The 26,790-nt window shown below is 30.9% G+C and overlaps 2 protein-coding genes across 4 annotated transcripts; both read right to left on the bottom strand.

The window, feature by feature from the left end:
* Window positions 1–1,242: 1,242 nt before the first annotated feature.
* On the bottom strand, window positions 1,243–5,870 carry LOC105833635 (retinol-binding protein pinta). Its single transcript, XM_028193568.2, has 5 exons — window positions 4,754–5,870; window positions 3,129–3,288; window positions 2,277–2,382; window positions 1,796–2,162; window positions 1,243–1,556 (listed from the first exon to the last, which is right to left on the bottom strand). Exons 1-5 carry the CDS (start codon window positions 4,920–4,922, stop codon window positions 1,438–1,440), a joined length of 921 nt encoding a protein of 306 aa, XP_028049369.1. The 5' UTR covers window positions 4,923–5,870; the 3' UTR covers window positions 1,243–1,437.
* Window positions 5,871–6,004: 134 nt separating this feature from the next.
* Window positions 6,005–11,661, bottom strand: LOC105833626 (retinol-binding protein pinta). Of its 3 annotated transcripts, none has more exons than XM_036284124.1 (7): window positions 11,492–11,660; window positions 10,792–10,941; window positions 10,467–10,662; window positions 8,901–9,060; window positions 8,369–8,474; window positions 7,884–8,250; window positions 6,005–6,460 (listed from the first exon to the last, which is right to left on the bottom strand). In XM_036284124.1, exons 3-7 carry the CDS (start codon window positions 10,633–10,635, stop codon window positions 6,342–6,344), a joined length of 921 nt encoding a protein of 306 aa, XP_036140017.1. In that variant the 5' UTR covers window positions 10,636–10,662; window positions 10,792–10,941; window positions 11,492–11,660; the 3' UTR covers window positions 6,005–6,341. The 3 variants fall into 3 exon arrangements, with proteins under 3 accessions (XP_036140017.1, XP_036140015.1, XP_036140016.1); XM_036284122.1 differs by lacking the exon at window positions 10,792–10,941 and adding an exon at window positions 11,367–11,411 and having other exon boundaries at window positions 6,327–6,460; window positions 11,492–11,661; XM_036284123.1 differs by lacking the exon at window positions 10,792–10,941 and having other exon boundaries at window positions 6,327–6,460; window positions 11,492–11,661.
* Window positions 11,662–26,790: the final 15,129 nt, after the last annotated feature.

Genomic DNA, 26,790 nt, shown 5'->3' with positions numbered 1-26,790 from the left:
ATCGACACCCACAACTAGCACCAACAATTAGCAACAAAAACACTCATCACAACTGCGAAGAGAACGGCCGTCAAAGCAGACAAGCTAACAGACTGTTGTAACAGTGAACGACAAAGCTATCGCTACCGCTCGCGCCATATTGCGTTGCCAGCATAGTTTTGTTTATTTCGTCCGCTTTAATATACATGACGGACCACATCCTTTATAATGTCCGGACCACATCCTTTATAATGTCCGGTTTAACGTCTATTCTATAATAATTATTTTCAGTCCTATTTATATAAAAGACATTGTCATACATAGATAAAATGTCACATTAAGAATTGCGCCAGTCACGCTTAAGTAAAATGGACACGTAAGAAATCCGTTCTAATATTGTATATTCCGTTATAAAATATACATGTCCTTTATATATAAAGAGGATATGTTTTGCAGTGTTGAATATATTACTTTTTTTTTAGTGCATGCTTTTGTATGAAAAATTTTTTATCGGGAAAAAATTACTCATATATGATCATATGTAATTAAATATAATTATGTATAATTATATATAGTTGTAAATAAGAATTTTTTTTTATCATTATATACTCATCATACAGTAATTTTGCGATGTTAATCGTGGAACCTGTGCCTACAAATTATACTACAAGTATACTTCTCACGTCATTTTCTTTGGTTTTCTCGATATAACTGTTACATCGTATAATCGTGAAATAAACTATTTTATACTTGTTAATGTTAGAACTATATGCACTACTATACGAGTTTTGCAATTATGCATTTTGCAATTGTTATTAAACAAATAATGACGAAAAATGCTTTTTCTAACAATAAATTCGTTCTAGAAGCCTCTTGAATATAAATAAACGTCTAGACCATGATTTTAGATTCCAGTGATGATGAACTAATTTATATTAAGTTGAAGTTGCAGAAAGTATATTGTTACTGTTTTGTATATAACAAAATATATTGTAAAAATGCTATTTTTAGCATATGAAATTGATTCATTTACTTAATTTATAAGTCAGTTGTATAGAATTTCGTACTTAATGGTTATTTGAGTTGTTGATTATGAAAATGATCTGAAAAATATAAAATTCAAAATGATGGCTACAAAATATCGAATAAAATGATTTCAAGAATATAATTTCGAGAATTTTTTTATCGAAAATTATTATGCATTTTAGCGAAAAATTGAAAGAAATCTTTTCTATTACAAATTTTATGAAGAATATGGCTATATTTTTTTTATTTCCGAATTTTGAATTTTTATGAGCAACGTCCGCCATATTGGATCCGTCATTTTGAATTTTTTAAATTTTGACCTTTGATTTGGTTTTAGCATTATCTAAAACATACAGATACGACAAGATCTATTTGACATAATTGCTAGAAAAAATGTGCCTTTTAAAGGGTTAATTTTCTTGTGCCAAAAGTTTATAGATGAGTAATATTTTCCAAATTTGTCTCTGCAGGTTTAGCTGTTTGAATTGTTTGGTTGTTCTCGTCTTTTGTAAGCCAATTACGATTTTCCTCGATAATTTTTTTCCAATATTCTACAAATAAATACTTATAATTACATATTTACATTAAATTATATCCGGGTTTTGAAACACGTGTTGAAACATTTACATACTTAATATTAAATAAATTTTTAATAACCTTTTAACTATTCTTGTCTAAACGATTGTTCGTCTTAATAGTGAGTTTATATTTTTTTCGGCACTTTATGCTTTATAAGAAACATCTTTTATATAATGTCAGCATTTATATCTATTTAATTTACCATAATTACCTGTTAATTCTTGAAGTGTACCATCAGTACCACCATATTCGACAGGCAAGATATCAGTTGGGATATCTTCGAAACAGTGGTACGCGTCTGAATAAACTTGAAATCTGTTTTTCAACTTTTTAGTCATAAACGATCTGACAAGTTTCACGATAACATCTAAGACTATCGGCACATTAAAGAGAACAAACTTATGAGATCTTATCGGATAGCAATTCTGGAGTGTGTGGACTATATTCATTAATTCGTAGGATTTGGCTTGAATAACGTGACGTATAGTTGGATTGGATACATCTACTAAGAATACGCAACCATATATAGATGCAACGGGATAATGTTTTACCGCCGTTTCGATTGCCAATATAGAGCTCTAAAAAATTTTTGTATTGGAGGATGAAATATTTGGGAATTGAAAATATATCACTGTAATGATATCTGTTACAAATTGTTCTACGTGCGAGTGTTATATTACTATAATTTTTACCTTAAATAAATCTGATATCTTATTTCTTTCTGCATCATGCACAGTAAGGCGCATGAGAAAAATACATCTTCCTTGACTATCCCGTTTCCGCAGAGGCAAAAGTATCCTAAAAGTAAAATATTTTAAGAGGAGAAAGCAAGTCGACAACTTTTAAAAAATTGATTTTTGGATTTTGATATTTTTTTAAGTATGAAGTGTGTAGTGTGTACACGCACACACGCGCGCGTCAATGTGTGTGTATGTGTGTTATTTGAAAAAGATAACTAATAACAAAGTTATGAAACTTTGAATAAAACAGCATTTTATGCTATTGCACAAGTATTAATTGCGCGTATTCTTTCTATGCTGTTGTTTTTTTTTAATCTGACGTTTATTAATACCGACCTTCTGCATTTGTAACACAAATATCTATATTTTATTACTAAGAAAGTAAGTACAATAAGATAAAAAAACATTATTTTAAATTTTTATCAATTTTTTGGAATGAATTTACAAAAAAGAAATATTTTTTTCACCATCGTACTATTCCCCCTTAAAATCTTTAAAAAATCAAAATTCCTGTTTTATTGTGACATCTAGATGTATCTAAACGTTTTTCATAAAATATTTTTCTGAAAATGTTGCAGAAACAGTAAAAAAATTTAAATTTTTTAAATTATTTCTAAATTATTTTTAAATTTAAACAATTTGTTATTTAAACAATTAAATTCACGACTTGTAAAATATTCTGTTATGTCTAGATAAAGGATAAAGAGAAACGCATTATCGATCGAACAATAGATCGTAAAATAGAAGAAAGATTTTATTTAGATTACATATTTATATATTATAAAAATAATTAATATTTATTACCCCAAATTAAGCACATCTTGCAGTTCTGGTTGGAACGGATCCTTGTTCATATACCATTCCGGTAAATCGGATCGCTGTGTATAATAGTTTCGAATTCTGACCTTTGTTTTCCCAAGATTAAATTTGCACACTCTTAAAAATCGCAGAATAAGAAAATCATCTGCATGGAAATAAATAATTTCCTTCAATTATAATGTTATAATACAATTTGGAATAGTGCTAAATCTATCATTAGAAATTATAAATTAAGTTTTATATTAGTGTGTTAAGTGAATTAACCCTTTGTTGCACAGTGCGACATATATGTCACACCTTTTTGTACATCGTTTTATGTCTCCTAAATTTTAGTTTTAAGGTTTCTTGTCATGAAATAAATTATTTCTAAGTCCATATATATTACTTTATGGATAAGTCAAGCTTTGTAACAATTATATTGCATTAATTATTTCTTGTGAACAAATAAAGTGGAAAAAATGCTTTTTTCATTAAAAAATTGTTTTTAAAGAAATTTGATCATAAACATATGTGAAAAAATATGTATTTTTATGTTTTTTGGGTTGCTGATTACGAATCCACTATCAGTTTCTCGAAATTCGAAATGGCGGATCCAATATGAAAGACAATATACCTAAAATTTTTCAATTTAAAAAAATTAAAATGCTATCGTATTCTATCCTAAATTTTTAGTAAAAAATGTTTTTGTAATTTTTTGATTGGACGCATACTTTTCGAGAAAAAAATTCTTAAATATTGGAAAATTTTAGATACAAAAATATTCACGAATTTTTTTTCTTGAAAAGTATGCGTCTAATCAAAAAATTACAAAAAGTTTTCATTAAAAATTTAAAATAGAATACGATAGTATTTTTTATTTTTTAAAATTGTAAAATTTTAGGTATATTGCCCGCTATATTGGATCCACCATTTTAAATTTTGAAAAATTAATAACGGATTCGTAATCAGCGACCTTAAAAACCCCTTATAGCCATAATTTCAGTACAAATGGTATTGTACAAAAATTTGTGCAACAAAGGGTTAATGAACATTAATTAATAAAAAATTGCATGGATTTATTTTTTAATACTGCGTGCGTATTACACACACATTATGATAACTAACTGACTTAAGAATTTTAAAATTTTGAGTACATCACAAATTAATATATACACTGAGAAAAAAATTTCTTTAAATACATTTAAGAAACTCGGTTTTCTTTTATTACAAAGAAATGATTTATTTCAGTTTAATAATGATACTATTGATGTCATTAAATCATTACTTAGAGGAACAAAATCAAAAGTGTACGAAATGATTTACTTAAAAGAATAAAATATTTATTTGCTAGCATACATTGTTTTGTTGCTGTAAAAAAATATTTGTTTGTAATAGAAAACCGAGTTTCTTAAATGTATTTAAAGAAATTTTTTTCTCAGTGTATATATCAAATTATTATTAAGAAAAAGATATTATCTATTAACTAACAAATTATTTATAAATCTTTTAAATTGTCGCTTTTTTTTATTAAACACCAATTATTATATCTTTTAAGGAAAACTTGAAACAAACAAAATGAATTTTATTCAGTAGTATTCAATCTATAAGGTGGGATTGACTATCATTTTTACCGATTTGTGTGGGAAAATCATTTTCTTTGATCCAGCGTCTAATCTCCGCAACGGCGTTTTCTCTAATGTTGTCAGTTTCGTTCAAATTTTCCGCTGCATATATTTTATCTTCACTGGTCATCTCTTGCCAAGCATGTTGCACAATGTTCTTACCGCGCTTGTTCGCCATCACGATAGTAAACGCGAATCCTTGTTACTGCGGAAAAATTCGCGTCTACGAGTCATTAATACACACTTGAAACTCGTGTAGCGCAAATAACAAAAAATGTGATCTTACACAAGTGAGCTTTTAGATTTTAGAATCTATCCATTTGTTCTTGGAAATAATTTACGTAATAAATTATCTATGTGTTCGGCGAGAGAACATAAACGGAGCGCACATAAATAGGGCAGAGTGGGGATAAAGTAATGCCTTACTTGATATACATACAAAACCCGTTCTACATTAATTGCAAGCAGCCAGTTGCGACTTGCGACAGCCAATGAGCGCCTAGTTTCTAGTTAAAGCTCGACAATCATTGGCTGTCGCAAGTCGCAACTGGCTGCTTGCGATTAATGTAGAACGGCTTAACACGTTTGGACCCACAGATACTATCTCTTGCCAGGTTAGGTATCGTACATACATTGTAATTTATTTAATTATAAATTAATTATAAATTTGTCAAACGAATGATTAATATGTCTATCATAGCAAAAAATTACAGTATCACATATGTCACATATAAACTGCATACTAAAAGAATTATTAATATTTAAAAAAATTATTTAAATTAAAGATTTATTTGTTTTTAAACTCCTAAATATTTATTTGAAATTAATACATTTTATTGATAAAAGTTTTTTAAATAAAAAAAAGTTTTGTAACAAAGCGATTTAATAACTACAATTAGTTATTAAATTACAAATAAAATTAAATAAATTTGTTATTTTAATTTACAAAATGTTAGTGTTAATATATATTTTAAATATTTGAATATTTTCTAGACTTTTAAATTTAACATAACGTTTAAAATATTCAAATAAAAACATTTAGACCAATTATTATTAGACGTATTTGTACTGATAATATTGTTAAATTTATTTATTCTTGGAGGCCAATTTTTATTTTTTAAATATTATCAAATATTGTCTTAAAAGCATATGGTTGAGGAAAGATATTATGTTTTCGATGAATATCTCTGTAAATTCGCACAAGATGAGAAAAGAACGCATATGGAATGCGTTCATGTATAACACATTAAAAGATCAATCTGTTGTGCAATAGATAATGTTTTATTTATAGCCTTGTTGATAATTGACGTTATCCTATATAGGAACGCCAGTCTTTGCAATATAGTCTAGTAGAAAAAGTATATCTTGGTATTTATATAATTATTATTGCAAATATCACTATTTTCAAAAAGTAAAAAGTTAAATAGCGCCTATGTTCTGATATTTTACAAAAGTAAATGTTTATATTATACATATTAAATTGAATTATTATACGAATCTATACGTAGTATAGTATATACACACTTTAGAATCCGAATAATTCTTACTTTTTAGTAAATAATTGTTTAAACCGTGTTAATTTATTTATTCTAAAAATTTATAGATGAGTAATATTTTCAAAATTTGGCTCTGCAGGTTTAGCTGTTTGAGTTGTTCGGTCGATCTCGTCTTTCGTAAGCCAATCAAAATTTTTCTCGACATTTTTTTTCCAATATTCTACAAATAAATATTTATAATTATATATTTACATTAAATTATATGAAAAGTTTAAAATACGTGTTGAATATACACTCAATATATTTAATATTTCATAAATCCTTAATAATTTTTTAACAATTGTTTGTTTGAACAATGAGTTTATATTTTCCTTGGCAATACACGTCAATGAACCTAGCACTCTCATCACTAAAAAAAAATTTGGGCATACCGTGTAATTTTCTACTAATTATCTGCTAATTTTTTGCTCTAGTCTCTAATTTTTTGTTTCTATCCATTTGCAGGGAATTAGAATTAAAAGTGGGGTGCTAGCTTCACGTGACACTAGCACCCTCATTAATTAAAAAAAAAAAAACAAACAAAAAATCAAATATACCAGAATTTTCTGCTCATTTTAAGAAACTGTAAACGAATATCAAAAATATCGCACGGTTATCCAAGTAATCAGATATTTTGAGAGCAGATAAATGGACGAACATTTAATTACCACGGTCGATGCAGCAAATAATTTTTTTAAGGTACTTTACTCTTATGTTTTTGTAAATTTTATGCTTTTCAAATTAAAATTTTTTTAATTGTATATTTTACAAGTATTTGACTGAAGAAATACATTTAAAGTTGTCCTGGTATAGTTAGCTTGTTATTTTTAACCATTTTTCCTTGTAATGTTGCGATATAAAGTTTCTGAGTACCGGTACTTGGATAACTGTTTGATATTTTTGATATTTGTTTACAGTTTTTTAAAACCTAAAATAAACAAAAAATTTTGATATATTTGATTTTTTGTTTATATATATATTTTTTCTATTAATGGGGGTGCTAGTGTGACGTGAAGCTAGCACTCCAGTTTTGATCTTAATTTGCTGCAAATGAGCAAAAAATTCGGGAATAGGGCAAAACATTTGCTGATAATTAGCAGAAAATTAAATGGTATATCCGAATTTTTTTTTAGTGGTGCGAGGGCTAGATTTATTGACGTTGGTAATACTTGCTTTATAAGAAGCATCTTTTATATAATGTCAACATTTAAACTGAAAACCCGCGTTAGTAGAAGGTTATCTATTAGGTTATTTATTAGGTTATCTATTTATTTAAAAAATGGCTAATATTTTAAAAATAAAAACCGAATATGCTTAACATGAAAATAAAATTTGCGATTAAAACTGCATTTTGTCTAATAACATTTTATATATATTTATAAATTTTAAATACATTTTTCAGTTTTATAAATTAAGTGCCTAATACATTTAATCTTGAAGCATAATTATAAACTGGCTAGATGACAATGCCGCCACGGTCCTGAATTTTACGGAGTGGAATAAAATCTAGTAATAAGAAATCACTCCGCGTTGGTAGACTAGAATCTCGAACAGTATACTAACGCGGGGTTCCAGTGTATGTCTATTTAATTTACCATAATTACCTATTAATTCTTGAAGTGTACCATCAGTACCACCATATTCGACAGGCAAGATATCAGCTGGGATATCTTTGAAACAGTCAAGCGCGTCTGAATATACGTGAAATCTGCTCTTCATCTTTTGAGTCATAAACGATCTCATAATTTTCACAATAATATTGAACAACGTCGGCACGTTAAAGAGAATAATTTTCTGATATCTCATAGGATAGCAATTCTGAGCCGAGTGGATCATATTCATTAAATCGTATGGTTTGCTTTGAATAACGTGACGTATAGTTGGATTGGAAACGTCGATTAAAAGTACACAGCCATATATAGATATTATGGGATATTGTTTTACTGTCGTTCCTATCACCAAATTACAGGTCTGAAAAAGTTTTTGCATCGAAGAATAATGAACACGAATTGAAAGTACATTACTGCAATGATGTCTCTTATATAGTAAACTATTTTACGTGTGAATGTTATATTACTTTAACTTTTACCTTCATTAAATCTTGTATCTTATGTCTTTCTGGATCATGCACAGTAACGCGCATGAGAAAAATACATCTTCCTTGACTATCCCGTTTCCGCAGAGGCAAAATTATCCTAAAAGTAATAAGTAAAATTTGAATTAAAATATTTATTCGTAATATTTGTACAAATAATTATTTGTTAAAGTGGATTTAGTTTGTATGACTATCTATTTTCATAGTTGGCGCATTTTCTTCATATCATTACTTTTGTAGAGAAAATTAACTTTTTGAGAAAAGACAATTTTATTAAAATTTTGTACATTTGTAATGCCAAATTACAATCATTTTGTACAAAAATAGATTTTTGAGGGCTTTATGTGCGCGTATACTTGGCGCTTTTTATACCTTTTTTTTAAATTAAATTTACTTTGCAAAGTATTATGTTATGTACCTAGATAAAGGATAAAGAAAAACGCATTATCGATTGAACAATAATAAAATAGAAGAAATATCTTATTTAGATTATGCATTTATTACAAAAATAAATTATATTTATTACCCCAAATTAAGTATATCTTGCACTTCTGGTTGAAAGGGATCTTTGATTATAAACCATTCCGGTAAATCGGATTGCTGTTTATAATGGTTTCGAATCCTGGCCTTAGTTTTCTCAAGATCAAATTTGCATACTCTTAAAAATCGCAGAATAAGAAAATCATCTGCATGGAAATAAATAATTTCTTTCAATTATTATATTATAATACAATTTGGAATATTGCCAAATTTATTATTAGAAATTATAAATGAAGTTTTATATTAGTGTTAAATTAATTAATAAACATTAATTAATAAAAAAATTATAACATGGATTAATTTTTTAACACTGCGTGCGTATTGCACATATTATGATCCGCTAACTGACTTAAGAGTTTTGAAATTTTGTACATAAATTTATATACATATATATATATATATATATATATATATATATATATATATATATATATATATATATATATATATAGGGTAAAGGCGGGCATTATGGCCATTTTTATTTGAAGTCATAATTTTCAAACCGCTGCTTTTTTTATTTTATAACTTTCTGAAATTCTAGTGTATTTAATAAGCTTTGATGACAAAATGTCTTGATCAATTAAAATCTATCCATATTCGAAGAAAAAAAAGAATCTGAAAGCATGCGTCTTGGCCATATTAAACGTGGGGTGGGTAATATGGCCAACTATAAGAAAAGTGTACAAAACAGTAATATTTTGCAAAAGTGAGATAATTTTAATCGTACAGAACATAAAAATTGAAACATTTGAAACATACACATTTAAAAAATAAACATTTAATAAAAAATACATTGAAAAATAAACATTTAATCGGAATGTTAAATCTGTGCACCCACTATTTGTGCACGTTGTCGTGCTCTCACAATCACTATTTTCTTGCTTCGCTGTTATTGTCACTCTCAGCACTGGCGTACTCTATTATACTCGCTGCTCTCTCGTTGCACTCGCTGGCCATATTAGCCACTGAGCATAGATTTAATAATGTGCATTATAGTTACAAAAATAATGGGCAAAGCACAATAAATTTATTACAAAAATACAGCTAAGGTTCAGGTTTTGAAATGTATAATGAGAAAAGCCAAAATTATTTTGTTTTAATTTGAAAATCTTATTTAGTTGGAAGTGCGATGTTTGACTTTGACGTGTATATTTTGATGGTTATGGAGAACAATGAAGCATCAAACCACAAATAACAACAAAATAGAGAGGTTCTTGTTACCAAACTTAAAGAATAGCTACAATAATTGGTTTTTATACATTATTAACGTTTATCAATGTTTAGAATGTTTAATACGGACATTGTGGCCATATTACCCGCCTGGCCATAATGCCCGCCTTTACCATATATATGTACCAAATTATTGTTAAGAGAGAGAGAGAGAGAAATTACTTATTAAATAACAAATTATTAAGTACTTATAAATCTTTCAAATTGTCGCTTTCTTCATTAAACACCAATTGTTATATCTTTTAAGAAAATCTTGAAACAAATTATAAAGTGAATTTCATTGAGTAGTATTTCAATCAAGTGGGGTAACTATCATTCTTACCGATTTGTGCGGGGAAATCATCGTTTTCTTTGATCCAGTGTCTAATCTCCGCGACGGCGTTTTCTCTAATTTCGTCAGTTTCGTTCAAATTTTCCGCTGCATATTTTTTATCCTCACTGGTCATCTCTTGCCAATCATGATGCACAATGTTGCCGTACTTGTTTGCCATTGTGATGGTGAACGTGAATTCTTGTTACTGCGGAAAATTCTGCGAGTCATTAAAATATACTTGCAAACTCATGACGTGCGAATAACAAAAAATGCGATACATAAGTTGCGTAACATTTTGCGTATTAGAATCTATATATTCTTGGAAATCACTTACGTAATAAATAATCTATACTGTGTGCGGCTAGAGAACATAAGCGGGACATAAATGGGATAGAGTGACCTATACACAACTATTATCTCTTACCAGATTGGGTATCGTACATACATTGTATATAATTTTTAAAAAGCCGCTTTTTTCAAATTGCTGGAAAAAAAACCAGAGAAAACTGGGTTTTTTCGAAAAATTGTTTTTTGGGGGAAAAATTATTGTTTGCTGTATATATGCGAACAGAAATGCCTGGCTATACTAACTACACTAATTCCGAGAGGTTTCTGAGTGTATCTTTCTCTTTCCACATGTTTTCATATTGGAAAAAAAGACACACTCTGAACTAGCGCAGTTAGTGGAGTTAAATGTTATTGTTTGCGAGTGTACGTTGCGCAAAGAATACGATAGAATACGATACATCTCAAATATATTAGTCAGTGGTTTATATTGACTACAAATTAAAACTAATTTTAGAAACTTTTATATACGTATATAAACTTTTAATCATTCTTCTTACACACACATACGCGCGTGCGCGAACATGACGCGATAGAGGAAAATTCCCGGAAAAAGCGTATTACCAAGTTCTTCCGCGCGAACATGATGCGCAGTCGTCTGTGTCGGGTCTGTAAAGTCCATATACTATATGTATTGTGCAAATGTCATGTCCTAATCTATTATATCTATTTTTTGTAAGATACTATACCTTTGATATTTAATTCTTTTATAATTTTCTTTGTCTTTCACTAATATTTTTACAATTAAGCACTACATAATTAATAATCACAGTTGTAACCGTGTTTATTTTGATAACATCGCGAGAACACAAGCGAAAGTAACCTCAACACGTACAGAGGAGAGTGTTACGCTGAACCGCAGACGGCGCTTGACGCTTAGTGACGTAGTGGGGGAGCCTGGAAAGCCACGTTTGCGTGTGTAAAAGTACGTGTAAAGGGGTATTACAGTTGGACCTCTCATTTAGAATAATAGTCTAGGAAAATTACTTTTTTTGAGAAAAAATTGATAGCGCAGGTTTAACTTTTAATTGATAGGTAATTTAACACGTTTAATTTTTTTATTACTTGCATTGCAAAAAATGTGTACGTTTTATAATTTTTTTGCATAATTTAATGCTATTAACGAAAATTTAAATTAAAAAAAAAAACTTCAGTGCAATTAATAGTAATATAATTAAAACGTTAAGTTTTTTTTAATTTAAATGTTTGTTAATTATGCACTAAATTATGCGAAAAAAATATAAAACGTACACATTTTTTGCAATGCAAGTAACAAAAAAATTAAATTATATTAACATACAGCATACGCACACGCCGCATAGATAAATAAATTATTTATATATATTTAGCGCGTTAAATAAATAATTTAAAAAAGAGAAATACGAATTAGTACAGTTTTATTCGAAGAAATATAAGGAAAAAGTTTAGCTCATTAATTTTGTCTCGTCGAGATACCAATAAAAAAAAATTGTCTTTTTAGATGTAGTGCCAAGATAATTTAATCACAAGCGGTTTGGTTATAATTAGTTTATTATATTCGTGAACTGGAAACGAAGATGAAATTACAAGAAAGAGAATGCGTATACACAGCAAGTCGAGCGAATTGCGCCGAGACGAGTCGAGTCGAGAGAGAGAAGAGTTATCTCAAAGTTACCAACTCGAGCATTCGCTAGTTCCTATAACCAGTAGCGCCACAGGAAGCAGTAGTGTACGACAAAAAAGATGATTCTGGAGACATCTAAGAATATGTCTAACGCTTTCCACAACACTAGGATGCTTAGTTCCCGAGATAATATGACGATTGAAGTAATTTGAACGCACCAGATTAATTTTGAACGCGCGCGTTAGCAGACGCTCACGCATAGTGTGCGCATAGTGTATAGTTATAATTTACGTATGAATATTTTATGTATATTTTACGTATGAAGATTAGAAACCAAAAGACCGATCTCGGTGGTTTTGAATAAGGCGACAATCTGTTAGAAATGCAGTATTGCAATACTAAATGGTGGCGCTGGTGACCCTAATATACCAGAATATATTCCAATTCTATAGATGCTACCGTAGGCTAAGTTTACAACCTAACACGACCGTAGTCGGCCGTGTTAGGTTGTACGTAGTATGTTGTGAGAAAATTGAATTAAGTATAACTGTAATTATAATTATGCGAAAAAATATATGCAGACATATTAGCCATTATCAAGAAGATATGAAAGAAAATTTTTATCACGAAACGCTTAAAAGACCCAATTAGTTTTATATCCCGATAATTAACATATGACGTCACAATATGAAGTTGCTTTAAATTAATCTCTTACTGATATACTCTATATTGCTTTCGGTGAATCATCGTCGCCAACGCCAACATTTGGTACATTTCTAACAGATTTTCGTCTCACTTTTGACGAAATCAGATTTAATTCGGTTTCCTTTGGTTCTAGTCTTCATAATTTTACGTAATGTTGACTTGCCTCGAGCTGCTAGCGTACTTGCCGCGGTAGTCATGCTTCGTGTTGATATTTTAATTATTACAGACGAAACTAAGAGGTTTTTAGTCAATAGGATCATATATAAAGAAAGTTGTCTCTACGTTATAGTCAATTGCAACAATTAAATTTAAAATTTTAAGGAGTTAGCGCATCTGCCCGGTTACCTCTAATCCAGATCGTAAAACTATGAATATCTTTATATAAATTTTTAATATCATTCTCAAGAAACTTTTAAATTAAGATTGGTAAAATTCTTATTCGTGCTTTTCCTTGTACTTTTACAGAGATATTTTAATTTTTTAAAACTTTATGAAAACGCAGAAAAATAGTTTTTTGTTGCAAAATTCTGATCAAAATTTAGCCGATAAGAATTATTTTTCTCAATCGTTTGTAATAGTTAATTCTATTATTATTAAATTTCTATTAAGTTGCTTCTACTGATTAAGATTGGCTTTTAAATTGTATTCATAGAATGACATGAAAAGTTTTATGTTAATTAGTTTAAATCTCGCGGATAATGTCTAATTGCAAAATAACACATTATTAATTACGATTTTCTCGCAACTTTTTAAATATAATTTGGACTCTAAAATTTAAGCCTTTGGCACACGATATACGATTTTTCATGCTAGCACTCATAGGAGGTCTTATGGTTAGCTTACGATTGGTAATATAATCATCCGAGCCAATTAGGACACGTAATAAGAATTAAGTCTCGTATGCGATCTAGCATGAAAAATTGTATCGTGCCGAAGGCTTTAGATTCTATTATTAATTTCTATATAGATTTATTCTTGTAATTTATTTCCCCGATCTCGTATACACTAATCCTTATATGAATGAAAAGCTTCACCGCTTGAATATTTCGAAATCCAATAGAGTCTGTATTCGCCAGACGATGTTCGCCGGAATTCGTCACGAGGATTTCCCGACATGGTCTCGTCTGGAAGGGTTGAGTTTATATTGGAATCAATGCAGTCTCGTTTGAGCATGGTTTGCATTCCTTGTTCAATCTTCTCTCCTTGCATTCCTTGTACTCGATTCGAATTATCTTACGACTATCCGGCTTTATTTTCATAATACATGAGATCAAACTCACGATTAAACTTTTTTGTCTTTAATATGCCAAAAGTTAAAAAAGAAACTTTCTTGAATATGATCGAAGAGGAACTTTTAAATTGCTGAGATATTCATAAACGAGAAAAAGTATTTTACAATAATGATACATATCCTGGCTAATTCGAAAACGTGAGTTTTACGTGCGATAATCAAGCGATAATTAAATTTCAATTTATTCAATGTTTATCGATCGATTTAAATAAAAATGTAATGGATTGTTTAACAAAGCGACGCCGATGTATCGCTTCAATTGTTTTATTTGAAGTTTTATTGAAGGTGCATTATTTAGCGCAAATGACGCAACGTTCCAAACAATTTAGTTATCGCTGGGTTGTGCTGCCCTATTATTCATTGTACTACCCTTGTCATTTTGCGAAGTATACGCACGAGATGCGATCGAGTACTATCGAGGCCCGACAATAGTGGCGTCCATCCTTTCGCGAAACAGAAAGCGTCGATTTTGCATTCATCGCGTTGTCTGCATCGACGGTGAATTTTCATCTTAAACTGCAGACGACAGTGAGTTCTTTATTGTAGTGAAAGAGAGCACGAATGTCAATCGCGAATAAACATAAAGAGATGTAGGACCTTCGGTGTTCCGTTGAAAAACCACGCTCGACAAGCGACGTTACGAGCCCTTCTCGTCGAAGGAACGAAAGGATTTGACAATCGTTTTTGTTCTTCTCTTTTTTTCGCTCTCTCTGTTTTATCTCCTCCCCCCCCCTCTTTGTCTCTCTCTTTTACCCCTCTTTTCCCTTTCTATCTGTGATTCATTTATCTTCTTTTGGGGAATACACTACAACAGGAGGGAAACTGAGCTTGTAAATCCATTTAGTGCGGTCTTTGGAAAATAAAAAAAGTTTGACTATCTCTATTTCTATGCTAAGCAGTTAGGCATGCTGAGAACGTAGTCGCAACAAATTTTATACCGTGATTATATCCTCAATCTTCTTCTTTTTTATCAATTCTTCTTACATTGTCTTATGTTTTTTTTAATTGAACCATATAAAATTTTTTTTAATTAGTACATTAAGAGAGATCTGTCTATTTAAGACATTAATTTACATTTAGTAAGTCGGGAGAAGGACACAGGTAACTGGATATTTTTTCAATCTTTATAAAAGAATATAATATCGTTTGATTAAGATATTTATTTTGATTTTAATCATAAAAGTTCATCTCTTATATTCTTTAAACGGTAATAAAAAGAAAAAAAGTCTTCAAAAGTTGAATAAGATGCTCTCGAATATCTTGATAAAATATAATGATTGAATAACAATATATAAGCTATAAAAATTTTGAAAATATTTTAAAATGATATTTTTTTCCATAATTTTAATAATATTTTATTCAATTTATCTCGATAAATTCAAATTATTTTAAAATAAATGTTAATATTAGCGACTATTATATGTAGCACACAATTAAATAAACTAAATAAACTGAATAAGCACAATTTATGCATAAATATGAAAAAAATGCTATTTTATATAACATTTTTTCACGACTTGTTCTATTATTATATTAAGTTTTTTAATTAAAAATATCTTTATTGATTTTTATAATTAATAAAATTAATTGAATATACATAATTGATATAATTATTATTTTTGAAGAAAATATTACATTTAAAATTATATTAATGAATATTTATTTAATTATTGATATTGAATATTAATCATTATTATTGAATATTCTTATAATAAATAATAAAAGGAGTAAAAAGTTTATAAATTCTTTGTTATAATCATTAACTAAAAAACGTATATTACAGAAATGAATATAGTTATGTGTACAAAAGTATATATTACTATATATAGTACTATATTCATTTCTGTAATATACGTTTTTTAGTTAATGATTATAACAAAGAATTTATAACTATAGTTATAGTTAAATTGCCAATACGTCTTTTGATATTTTGCCGAATACGGTTATCGTTTTTAACTATCTCGGCGACCTGCAAATGCCTGGATTTTGTCGATTGGCAAGAAAAATCGCCAACGAAAATGCAAACGTGCTCTCGGATGCAATCCGCGGAGATTCTTTAATCTCGCTAGCCGCGTATCTGTGATAGTCGTTTGTGCAGATACCGTTGCCGCGTATCGAGTTCGGTTTCACGCGTTTTAGCGTTTAAATTGCGAAGTCGGCGCCTGCCTTTGATAGTCGTGGGAGATAAACGAGACGTATATATATGCAACGGCAACGGTAGGAAAGGGCGAGCGGAAAATAGCGAGATACGATTCCGCGTGTCACGGAGATGACTGGCGTACGTCAGGATGTACATGCAAAAAGACCCGGAGACACGAAGTTAAACCTTTATTCCCCAAATTTCGACATAACCTTGATGGAGTTCTGCTTTTCATCTAAAAGCTTTGGAAATAATCTAATTTGTTTCGAAAAAAGTTATAGCAGATAAATGTAAAAGTAGATTTTTAAAGATGAATGAAGTGTTAAATTTACATTTTCGTTACATGTGGATTTATGTAATTGGTGGAATTGATGTAATTTGATTATATTTGTTTGATTACAATTAAATTGCAGTATTTTTCGATGGAACACTTGGAGTGCTCTTTCAAGAATTTTGGAAAAAGATCAGTCGATAACAGATCACAAAATGTACATAAAAATGCACTCGGGAGAACTGAAAAATTGCCACAGAATTCTTTTGCAATACTTTTGAAACGCATTTGTATGTGACTGCATGCGATTTATCATTGCGCCCGCGGAAAAGGTGAGAAGATATTAAAAGAAGATTAAAAACCGAGGAGGAGAGACGATATTTTATATATATATATATCGAAACTCGCTGAAATCTCGATCGACAAATTTTACTATCGGTTTCTTGTCAAGAAAATAAGCACGCTAGACAAGTTTCAGTCTGTTCTGTTAAAAGCATTACCGATCGATAACACATACAGACGCTCGTAATAATAAATTACCTAGGCGCGATGAGTGACTGGATAATGTCAGCGGATTGGAACATGTTAAGATTATCAAATGATTTCTATATTCGAGCCTTGCTGCAAGTGTTATTAATGTTGAACATGGAACAAAAAACACGTGCAAATTCTTATCTTTGGTTTTCTACACAAGAGTTTAGACATTTTACATTTTGTAGGGCATTTTTTCGTCTTTTATCTTTATCATTTATTAGATATAAAAGGATAAAATAACAAAAGAAGCACGATAATATTTCTAGCGCTCATTTCCACGAGCTACAATATCTTTTAATATTTAATTATATCGCTGTTTTAAATTATTACTGCTATTTAAACTATTATATTGCTGGATATGAATCTATTTCTCTTCCTAATGAATTAAACAAATTTGTTATATGTTTTTTGTACGCTTTTTTTAATCTTCTTATTTTTTATAATTAAAAAGGGTGTGACATTTATCATTTTCTTGTAAATAGGAAAGGACAAAAGGGAAGGACAAATCTGAAAATTATCGCGGATAATCCACTAAATGTACTTTCGCGCGTAAGCGTTAACGCAGGTAATAAAATGTAAGCAAGGACAAAGAGTAGTGCGAACCCAAGCTAGCGTGATAACCGTGAAGGTCAGAATTTCTCCCCCGTAGAGAGATTAACAGGGTGTGCTCTTGTACTGGCGGTTATTATGCTGTGCCGTGCCGCGAAAATTAATTACAAACTCCCGTGCCCTGTTCCGTAAGGGCATGAGAAAGCGGTGAGGTGGAAGACGGAAAAAAAGTATCATTGCGGCCGAGAAACTCTTTGCATCTGCATATGCGCGCGCATCGGGAAGACCGTTACATTGTCAGCATTGAGGTGTATTTACGGGACGGAGAGGGTTAAGGGTTTTACGCCACAACTTTTACAACCCTATTCTTGGCTATAGCTTATATCATTCTCTCGCGTTGCGCTGAGACTTCGATGAATAATTTGTTGGCATCCCGGCGGGTTTCACGCGCGTCGCAGTTTACACGTCTAGTGCAAATAAAAGTTTGAAATTGCCAAGTTTTGCTACTTCCACCAACCACTGTTTACAGACATTTTGTATTATTAATTTAATTAAGTTCCTGTTAATTTAATTAAGTTTCTTGTTAATTGCGTAGTGGCAATTATGGGCGCAGTCATGGACAAAACGAAAGAGTGCATCTTTAGATTAAATTTATTGTGATATATGTTTACAAGAGAAAAGAATTCTATGAATTATTAATTAAGTATTAATTAAATATTATTACTTAATAATATTTACTAATATGACAATATTATTGATTGATCAAGAAACAAACCAATTTAAGCGAATTGTCTTTAAAAAATCAAAAAAAGTACATAAAATTAATTGGAGAATGTCTGTCTTGGAGTTTACATTAAGAGTTATTTTTGTACCTCTAACTTTTGTATTTTGCAGTACTTTCAAGTACTTAGCAAGTTTGAAGTGGAATTAAGGCAAAACTGAGGCTTTGATTCGATTGCTCATTTACAATCTTTCACTCGTTTATGTTTTATCTCCAATAAACATTTTTTTTAATACTTTCTATATTATTACGAGAAACTGTCGACGATTTTTCTCGTGAATATCCGTAGCTTTTATTGAGGTATGTATGAAGTAAAATATCTTGAAAGAGATTCTATACTAGCTTTTTCTTTCCCATGTATTCCATCGCATCGTAGTGGCGAAGTAGCTGCAGAAAGGATGGTAAATGCAAGCGCGTATAGAAACGGAGAGCCTTGGCAGGAGATGCACTCTTTGTTAAATAGCTTGGCTATTAGGTTGTATATTCTGTTCTGAAACAAATCGTGCACGTTTAAGAGATAGATCGCGATTACTCGGCACATTCGCTTGTGCGTTTAATGTCTCATTTAACTCTCAAATACACTCGCGGGACTTTGAAAGTAACACTAGCGAAATAGAACAGTAATATGCATATATCATAACGTGCATCGATATAATCACAACAAATATATTACAATTTAAAGACGTATGTCGTATTTTACATGATCGAGTGTGAATGTCTCGTGAAAGAAATAAAATTAAATTGAATAATTGAATAATCTAATGATATTTAGGACTTGTGAATAGATATAAAAAAAAGGAATTGATTTACATATATGTGTTTGATGCTTATTTTTAAATAAATTATTTAAGTATTTGTGAACTATCAAATATATATTCGGTAGTAGGTGTTTTAAATCACGTTTTTCAAGATATATTAAGCCAATAAATCAAAATTTTATTTGCTTGTCAATAACTTGCGTAAGAAAATCAAAAGAAAAATGTTGAAACGGGGAAATAAATGTAGGAATAAATTATAGCTGTAAAAGTTCTAATTATGATATGTCTATTCTTTATTTGACAATTCCTCTTTTTCTTTCATTTTGTGTCAAAAGTGTTTTTACACGAGCTCGGACATAAGATTTTAGCGGTACGTGCTTCGGCGTAGAGAATTTTCGACAAATCCGCGCACAATAAGGAGAGAACTCTGTACTTCTAATCAGCCTTGTGATGTTCTCTGTAACGAGATGTTACTGGGCGAGATAACATTGAACGCGCCTTACGAGTGACACCCGCGTCGGGCGTCGACGACCGTGGAAGATGTAACATTCCGGAATGTGGGCTGTACTCCTATTCCCAGCGCGTTTCACCTCGGCGCGCTGCAGATGTAATAGAGAGTGGCCAGATTCGGATGAAGCTGCAGATCGTATTCATTCGTCAACTCAGAGGCGAACCAACGGCGACGATCACGTTCCCCCAAATTAACCGGCGCGTGAGTAATATCGTACCGAGTAATATCAGTTTGGTAAAAACAATGCAATACGAAGACCCCGAACGCACAATAGTGAGCCATAACAGACACGACGAATGTGATTAATTTCAAAAGGCAATCTTTACTTGTCGAGTCAATGACGTTTGGACAGACAATAACAGTCAAATTATATGAAAATTTGTGTTTTCTGATTGACATTAAAATACAATTTATCATGATGCTTTTATGAAATATATTAATTAATGTTTTGCGTTGTCAAAGTTGTTTATATCAATCAAAACGTCTTATTCTGTTAAGCAATTTCACATTTTTTTTTATTACAATATCTTTTATTTATATTTTTATTTATAACAGTGTCACAAAATTATAATAAAAAAAACTAATATTGTGCGATAAATGTTGTTATAACAGCAGTCAGTTTTACTAATTTGAACAAGTTCTTTTTCTAATTCGTGTATCTCATAGTTCATTATTTTGCTAATTGCAAATCTTATGATAAATTGTGCTATTATATTCCAACAATAAGGAAAAGTTAATTAAAGGCAGCACAATTCCGACAAGATTATGCTCCAAATCGGGAACTTTGATCAGTGTACCCGAGAGTCTTTCTAACCAAACTTTTCTCGACATTATGAACTATGATGCCTTTCTTCTTGGTGCGCATCGCTACACTAAATGCTCACAAGTTGGCTTTATGATAAAAGACATCTATATAGGTAATAATAACTTAAACTGAAGTCTATTCACAATTTTATTCAAAATTTATGCTTCTTTGTACGGAAGATATTTTGAATTTGCCTATTTGATAGTTTCTTCATTATACCTCTTTTGTTCTTTATTTTTTAATCCTTGATATTCTTTTGTAAATCAATTGTAGATAAACTATTCATTTACTTCAATTAATTAATAAAATAAATAAAAATAAAAGTTTGTGATTGTAAAAGATACGCGGGGAATATATCTTACAATACGTTTTTAAATTTATTATAAATATTTAACCAATCATTACATATGAAATATACAATAATTAGTTTATATATAAATATATAGTTTATATATATATATATATAAATAAATAAATATATATATATATGTATGTATAGTTAAAGTCTAAATTTACATATTTAGAGTATTTGTGAACATTAAATGTATTTCTTTAAATATAAATTAATGTTTTAAATTACATATTTCAAGATGTAATAACAATTCGAAATTTTACGTATACCTGATTTTGTTTTAATTAATTACTTATAAAAAATTTTCATAAAATAATTTTCAAAAAATGTTGAAACATCTAAATAAACATAGGAATAAACGTATGCTATAATGCAGATTACGTATTATATTACAATTGGACATTGACGTTAAAGCCAGTCTGTTGTGGTTCATGCTACTAAATCCTTCCGCAGGCAAAATTATTCATTAGCCATTTGCATCCTGTGTCGAGAGATAGACTCTCAATGGCTCATGATAATACTGTATATATTTTCTCAAAGACTTGAAACAATCCGTGATTATACTGTGTAAATATTCTTTTTTTAATCGTTACAAAGGCTATTACAACTGACATACAGAGTTGTCATTATATAAAAACTAATATCAATAATGTCAAAATGAAAATAAAATATTTAATATTGACCGAAGATATTTCTAAAGGTATAGATATGCGTGCACGACTGTATACATGTCACGCAACTATACCGCGCACTTCCTACAATATGTTTTTCCAACCGGAAGTAACATTACGCCAAAATGTGGGTTACAGTCTTGTAAGTACAGACCATGATGCTCCGCAGCCGTATTAGAACGCCTAAGGGCGTTCTACTGATGTAGGTATGGATGCGGGGATGATGGCACGGATCAGAGAGGCCACGGAATCTGCGGATAAAGGGGTGGTTTGTGAAATGTGGATGGGTGTACGGTAGATAGGGATGGAGACGATCGAAATCGCAGGAAAGGGAATGGCAATTCAGAAACGACTATAGGACAGTATACCCTTGTGGAGTGTGAATGCGTGTGTGTGTGTGTGTGGGTATATTATACATATACATAATATACAGTATGTGTGTATGTGTATACATATATGTCGGAAAACGGCGATATGTCTGCCACCGGCTGGAGCCACGCTGTCGCTGCTGTGGCATCGATCCACCACTCGCAACGACTTTTTGTCGTGGCTCGCGCACCGAACGAGATCTTTAACCTGAAAGCTGCTACGCTATAACTGGCTTTCGATTTGGAACGGTGAGAAATCATCTTAGATCATCTTTCGTACTTGGGCGAGGCCCCGGAGCAAGCTCATGGGGATAGTTGAATCGAACATCTGAAGGCTAAGCTTTCGATTTTACGATTTAAATTGCTTGGTGTTCATACCGTATGTATGGCACGTAAAGTATCCGAATGTGAAAATAATTTATTTCATTTATAATACTAACGCGTAACAATGCACCAATGGTATCGATACAATTTTCAGAATAAATAATACAAACTAAGAAATTATGCAAACAAAATTCAAGGGGAGATTGATATACATAGATGTTTAATTACGGGTTACAACAATTACCATTGGATAAAATTGCATTATTACTTATTATGAAATGTATTATCATTATCTACAGTATTGTAAATATAAATGATAATTACAGTATATATATGCATGTGAATAAAAAAGATAATTACAGTACATACATGTTAAAATAGTATTTACATTGTAATATAATAATGTATTTACGTGATAAAATAAATTCAAGCCAAGCATTTCTTTTGCATTAAAGAATCTAAACATGATATAGGATGATTAGGTAATACGGAATATAAAAGTTTATTTTTTCTTTTTTTTTAGAGAAAGCACTAAATTCAAGTGGCAATCGCTGGAAGTTGATGCAGTTTTTACAAAACATCTAATAATGAACAGCGAACAATTGTTGTCTTTAATTTAGATATTTATTTTTATTACATTTGAAAATATTGTAGCATTGTCTCTTAACGATGTCCCATAAGCTCAAAATAAAATCTTTAATGTTTATATAGCACAAATGTTTTTTGTCAATATTGAAATTGGGGTAAATTAGTAAGAGTTCTACATAATTAAAAGTTTTAATTTATCATAGCAGAGTAATATGTTAATTTTAAAAATAAATATTTCACATTATCTGTCTTTACCCTACGTTCATTGAGAAAAACGTCTAAAGAATAGCGATCGGATTAGTCTCTCAAAAAATAATATAAAGTGAATATTTATGACTATTTAGAATATTTAGATCAGACAAAAATCCGATTATGGTTTATTGACAAAAAAATCATCGAAATATATATGTTCGGAAAAATACGAAAAAGAAATATCTAGGTATTCGTCACTTTTTGAATGACTAATCTATCCATTTTCGGATATTTCGATTATTTTGATTATTTCATTTTCAATGAAATGTGATCGGATTTTTGTTCTGTCTTAACGATTTGTTTGTTAATTTTTGAAAGAATAATTCAATCAGTTTTCTCAGTACACAATAAATCTGCGTACATATGATCAGTAAAATAAGAATGAATGAATGATGTGCAATTTGTTTACCTGCTTAAATCGGATTATGCAGGAACATCACTGTTGGTCCCAAAACTCGATTCACTGGTGCCGTGATTGGTTCGTGCTTTGACTTCCGAGTTTACGGGACACACGAGAGAATCTAGCTCGTATAGCGTAATGTAACACGATCCCATTTCTAGTTTATACCCGGAATTAAATGAGCTTTGATATCTAAAATGCATTTTCAGTCGAAATATACTGTTTTCTTCTGGTACATTAACATTTTACAATCGAAAATTAATTTGTAAATGGATAACAAATTGAAAATAAATTATTTGTACAAAAATTTTGTATAAAATTACAACAATTAATTATTACGGATCACCGTTATATCTATGTATAGATTATGCTTTCATCTTTTATTGCGCATCTTTTGTCTCTTCATGTCGTTCATTGCGGTACTGTGAATAATAAAATTTCTCGTTGAATCTTGAGTGGTACTCCATTTTCGTGCAGGATAATTTGTCACTGAAAACTTTGCGGAAAAGTTGGAAATTAGTCCAAGGCGGCGTAACCTACCGTACTTTTCGAAGTTACTCAAAGATTTTTGTAAGTTTGCTTCATTTTATAATTTAGACACCTTTAGTAAAAATGCAATGTCAGGAAGTATTTAATATACTTATATAGTAACACCGGTCGTTTAATATTAAGATTAAATTCTTCAGTGAAACTACTACAACGATGTTTAAATATCTAAAGAAATTTTAGTATTTAAACACATCATACTTTGAATTTTTAATGTCTTTATAACCATTTGCATCGCGTAAAGTTCTAGAAAATCCAGATTTCAAGAGTAAATTTTTTATACATTTTTCTTTATTTTAAATAAAGATAACAATATTTTTGTGGAAGATATAATATGTTTTACTTAATAACGCAATGTTTACGAATAAATAACTGTAATTTGAAATAAATAATAAGATTTAGAGGACATGTAATATGACAAATTCTGTTGAACTAAAGAAAAACGTAAAAATAATTTTTTTTATTACATTTAAAAAATATATGCGTAGTTGTGTGATTTGATGTTCTGATCACACTCGCATTATACAATACATTGCCGTATCTGCGACGTTATTAGCTTTGGTCGAAACGCGAAATTTTTCAAGTACTGTCAGCAGCATTTATGAAAGGGTGTAGTCAGAGGAGTGACATCATGATATCGACTACGTTAATTAACGAGCTTCAATGTCCGCGTCCTAAGTGGTTCCTAGCTCGCGGAGGAATCTCCAATCGAGAGACGCCAGTAAATACTTTCGGGAAAAAAACGGATGTCCTTTATTATAAACCGGTTTGCTAATGAGTCCGAGGACGGCAAATCCGAGGTTTGCGCCGTAAATACACCGACGTGCTACGAAGAATATATTCATCTTTCTCTCTATCCAATTTTACTTTGTCGATATTGAACATTATGTGCGTCATTCGAGTAGCGCATTGAATCAGGGTCTCGCTAACGTCTGTAATATAAAAGCGTGACAGTAAATATAGCTTTGTTCATATTTCATTTACAATTCACAATTTTACAGTGGGATATAAAAATGATGATATACTTTTATTGGTACACTGGTTGCGAATTAATATACTTGCAGTGATAAAATAGACGTGTTGTGCAAACAAATTAACTGTACCTACAGTATTGATGAATTTACAGAATCTCCGACAGATTCCTTTAATCACTGCGAAATCAAAATCAGGTACACGTTGCAAGTTAGCAGATTACGTTGATCGACGCTATGTAAAACAGTAATTTGAAATTCAGGATTACACTAGTCTACGAGGAAATATTACATAATTAACTCAAGATACCTACGTGTTTGATCGCATAGCACTCCCACTTTATTAACCACGAGGTGTCTGTTAAATTTAGATTACATACTCTAGACGTTCTTCAAGGAAAATGCGCCAGGCGAAACTTTACGGGGAACAAATTTGTCTTCTTTCCGAGCTAATATTTGGCGATTTGAATGTAACTAAGCTTTATAAAAACGCAGGACCGTTTATGCTACCTTTCAGTTTAAGCGAAACGTTTTGTAAACGTCAAAAATGACCCTAGAACTGTTACTGCTCGTGGCCTTTTACGTTTCACGTCCGCGCTATTTTTCCGGTAGAAGATAAAAGCGTGTAAAGTGGAGAGATAAAGGCGGTTGTCATTTCTCCAGAGAAATTGCTTTGAATGCTTTAAAAATCTCAGTTTATTTTATTTGCGATGTTTTTACATTGTTCGGTAACCGATGAAACGTTAAAATAAGTTGGCGTAATTATATTATTTTAAAAAACATTTGCACAACTGTGGAAACTCTCTGAGTCGTTTTACAAAGGTGTTTCACGTATATTAAAAAGAAATTCTCTTGCATTATTCCTTATAAATTCTAGCCGTTTGTTCAATCGCACGTTACCGGACAAAGAGATCGGATTCCCTAACAGCTACGTTATTATTTTCAAGGTCTTTGCTGAAAGGTGTAAGTTTCTCTTAATCTTCGAATGAGTTCACCGGCGGAAATTCACTTATCCGGACAACCTGCTCGTCTGTGAGAAATCCGGCGCGTGCTGTCAGCAAGATACGACGAACAATAGAGCCGCTCTTCGTGTTATCCGCGCGCGCGGTTATACGTCGTCGGGCCGACGCGCGGCGGCGTGAAGCTTCACCTATGCCGCGCGACGGGCGCACGTGCGCGTCTTGTTGCACACACCGGGGGGACACACACGTTTGCGCATATAATGCCGCCGTTTATGCCGCGCACGTGTGCGGAACAGCTGCATTTTAAAATCACGGATTTCGCCGCGCTATTTGTCAGGAAACACGCGCGCGACAAGTCACCTTACATACGCGCGCGTCGCCGACGCGAATCCAAAATTTCTCCATCACCCTCTCCCCGTTACGTTCTGCCTCCATTGACAGCGCCAATTTTATCCCGCGAGGCCAATCATCAATTCTTCGCATCCAGCATTTTATATTAAAAAAAAAAAAAAGTGTGGCTTCGGTACGAGCGGAGAGATTTGAATTGTAACTCTTTTGAAGCGATTCATGCTTTGAATACATTAATTTTTAAATTTATATATTCTA

This window comes from Monomorium pharaonis, chromosome 3 (genome assembly GCF_013373865.1).
Source record: "Monomorium pharaonis isolate MP-MQ-018 chromosome 3, ASM1337386v2, whole genome shotgun sequence".
Taxonomy (NCBI): Eukaryota; Metazoa; Arthropoda; class Insecta; order Hymenoptera; family Formicidae; genus Monomorium; species Monomorium pharaonis.
The sequence above is the reverse complement of the archived record's forward strand: the minus strand, read 5'-3'. Positions and strand labels throughout refer to the sequence as shown.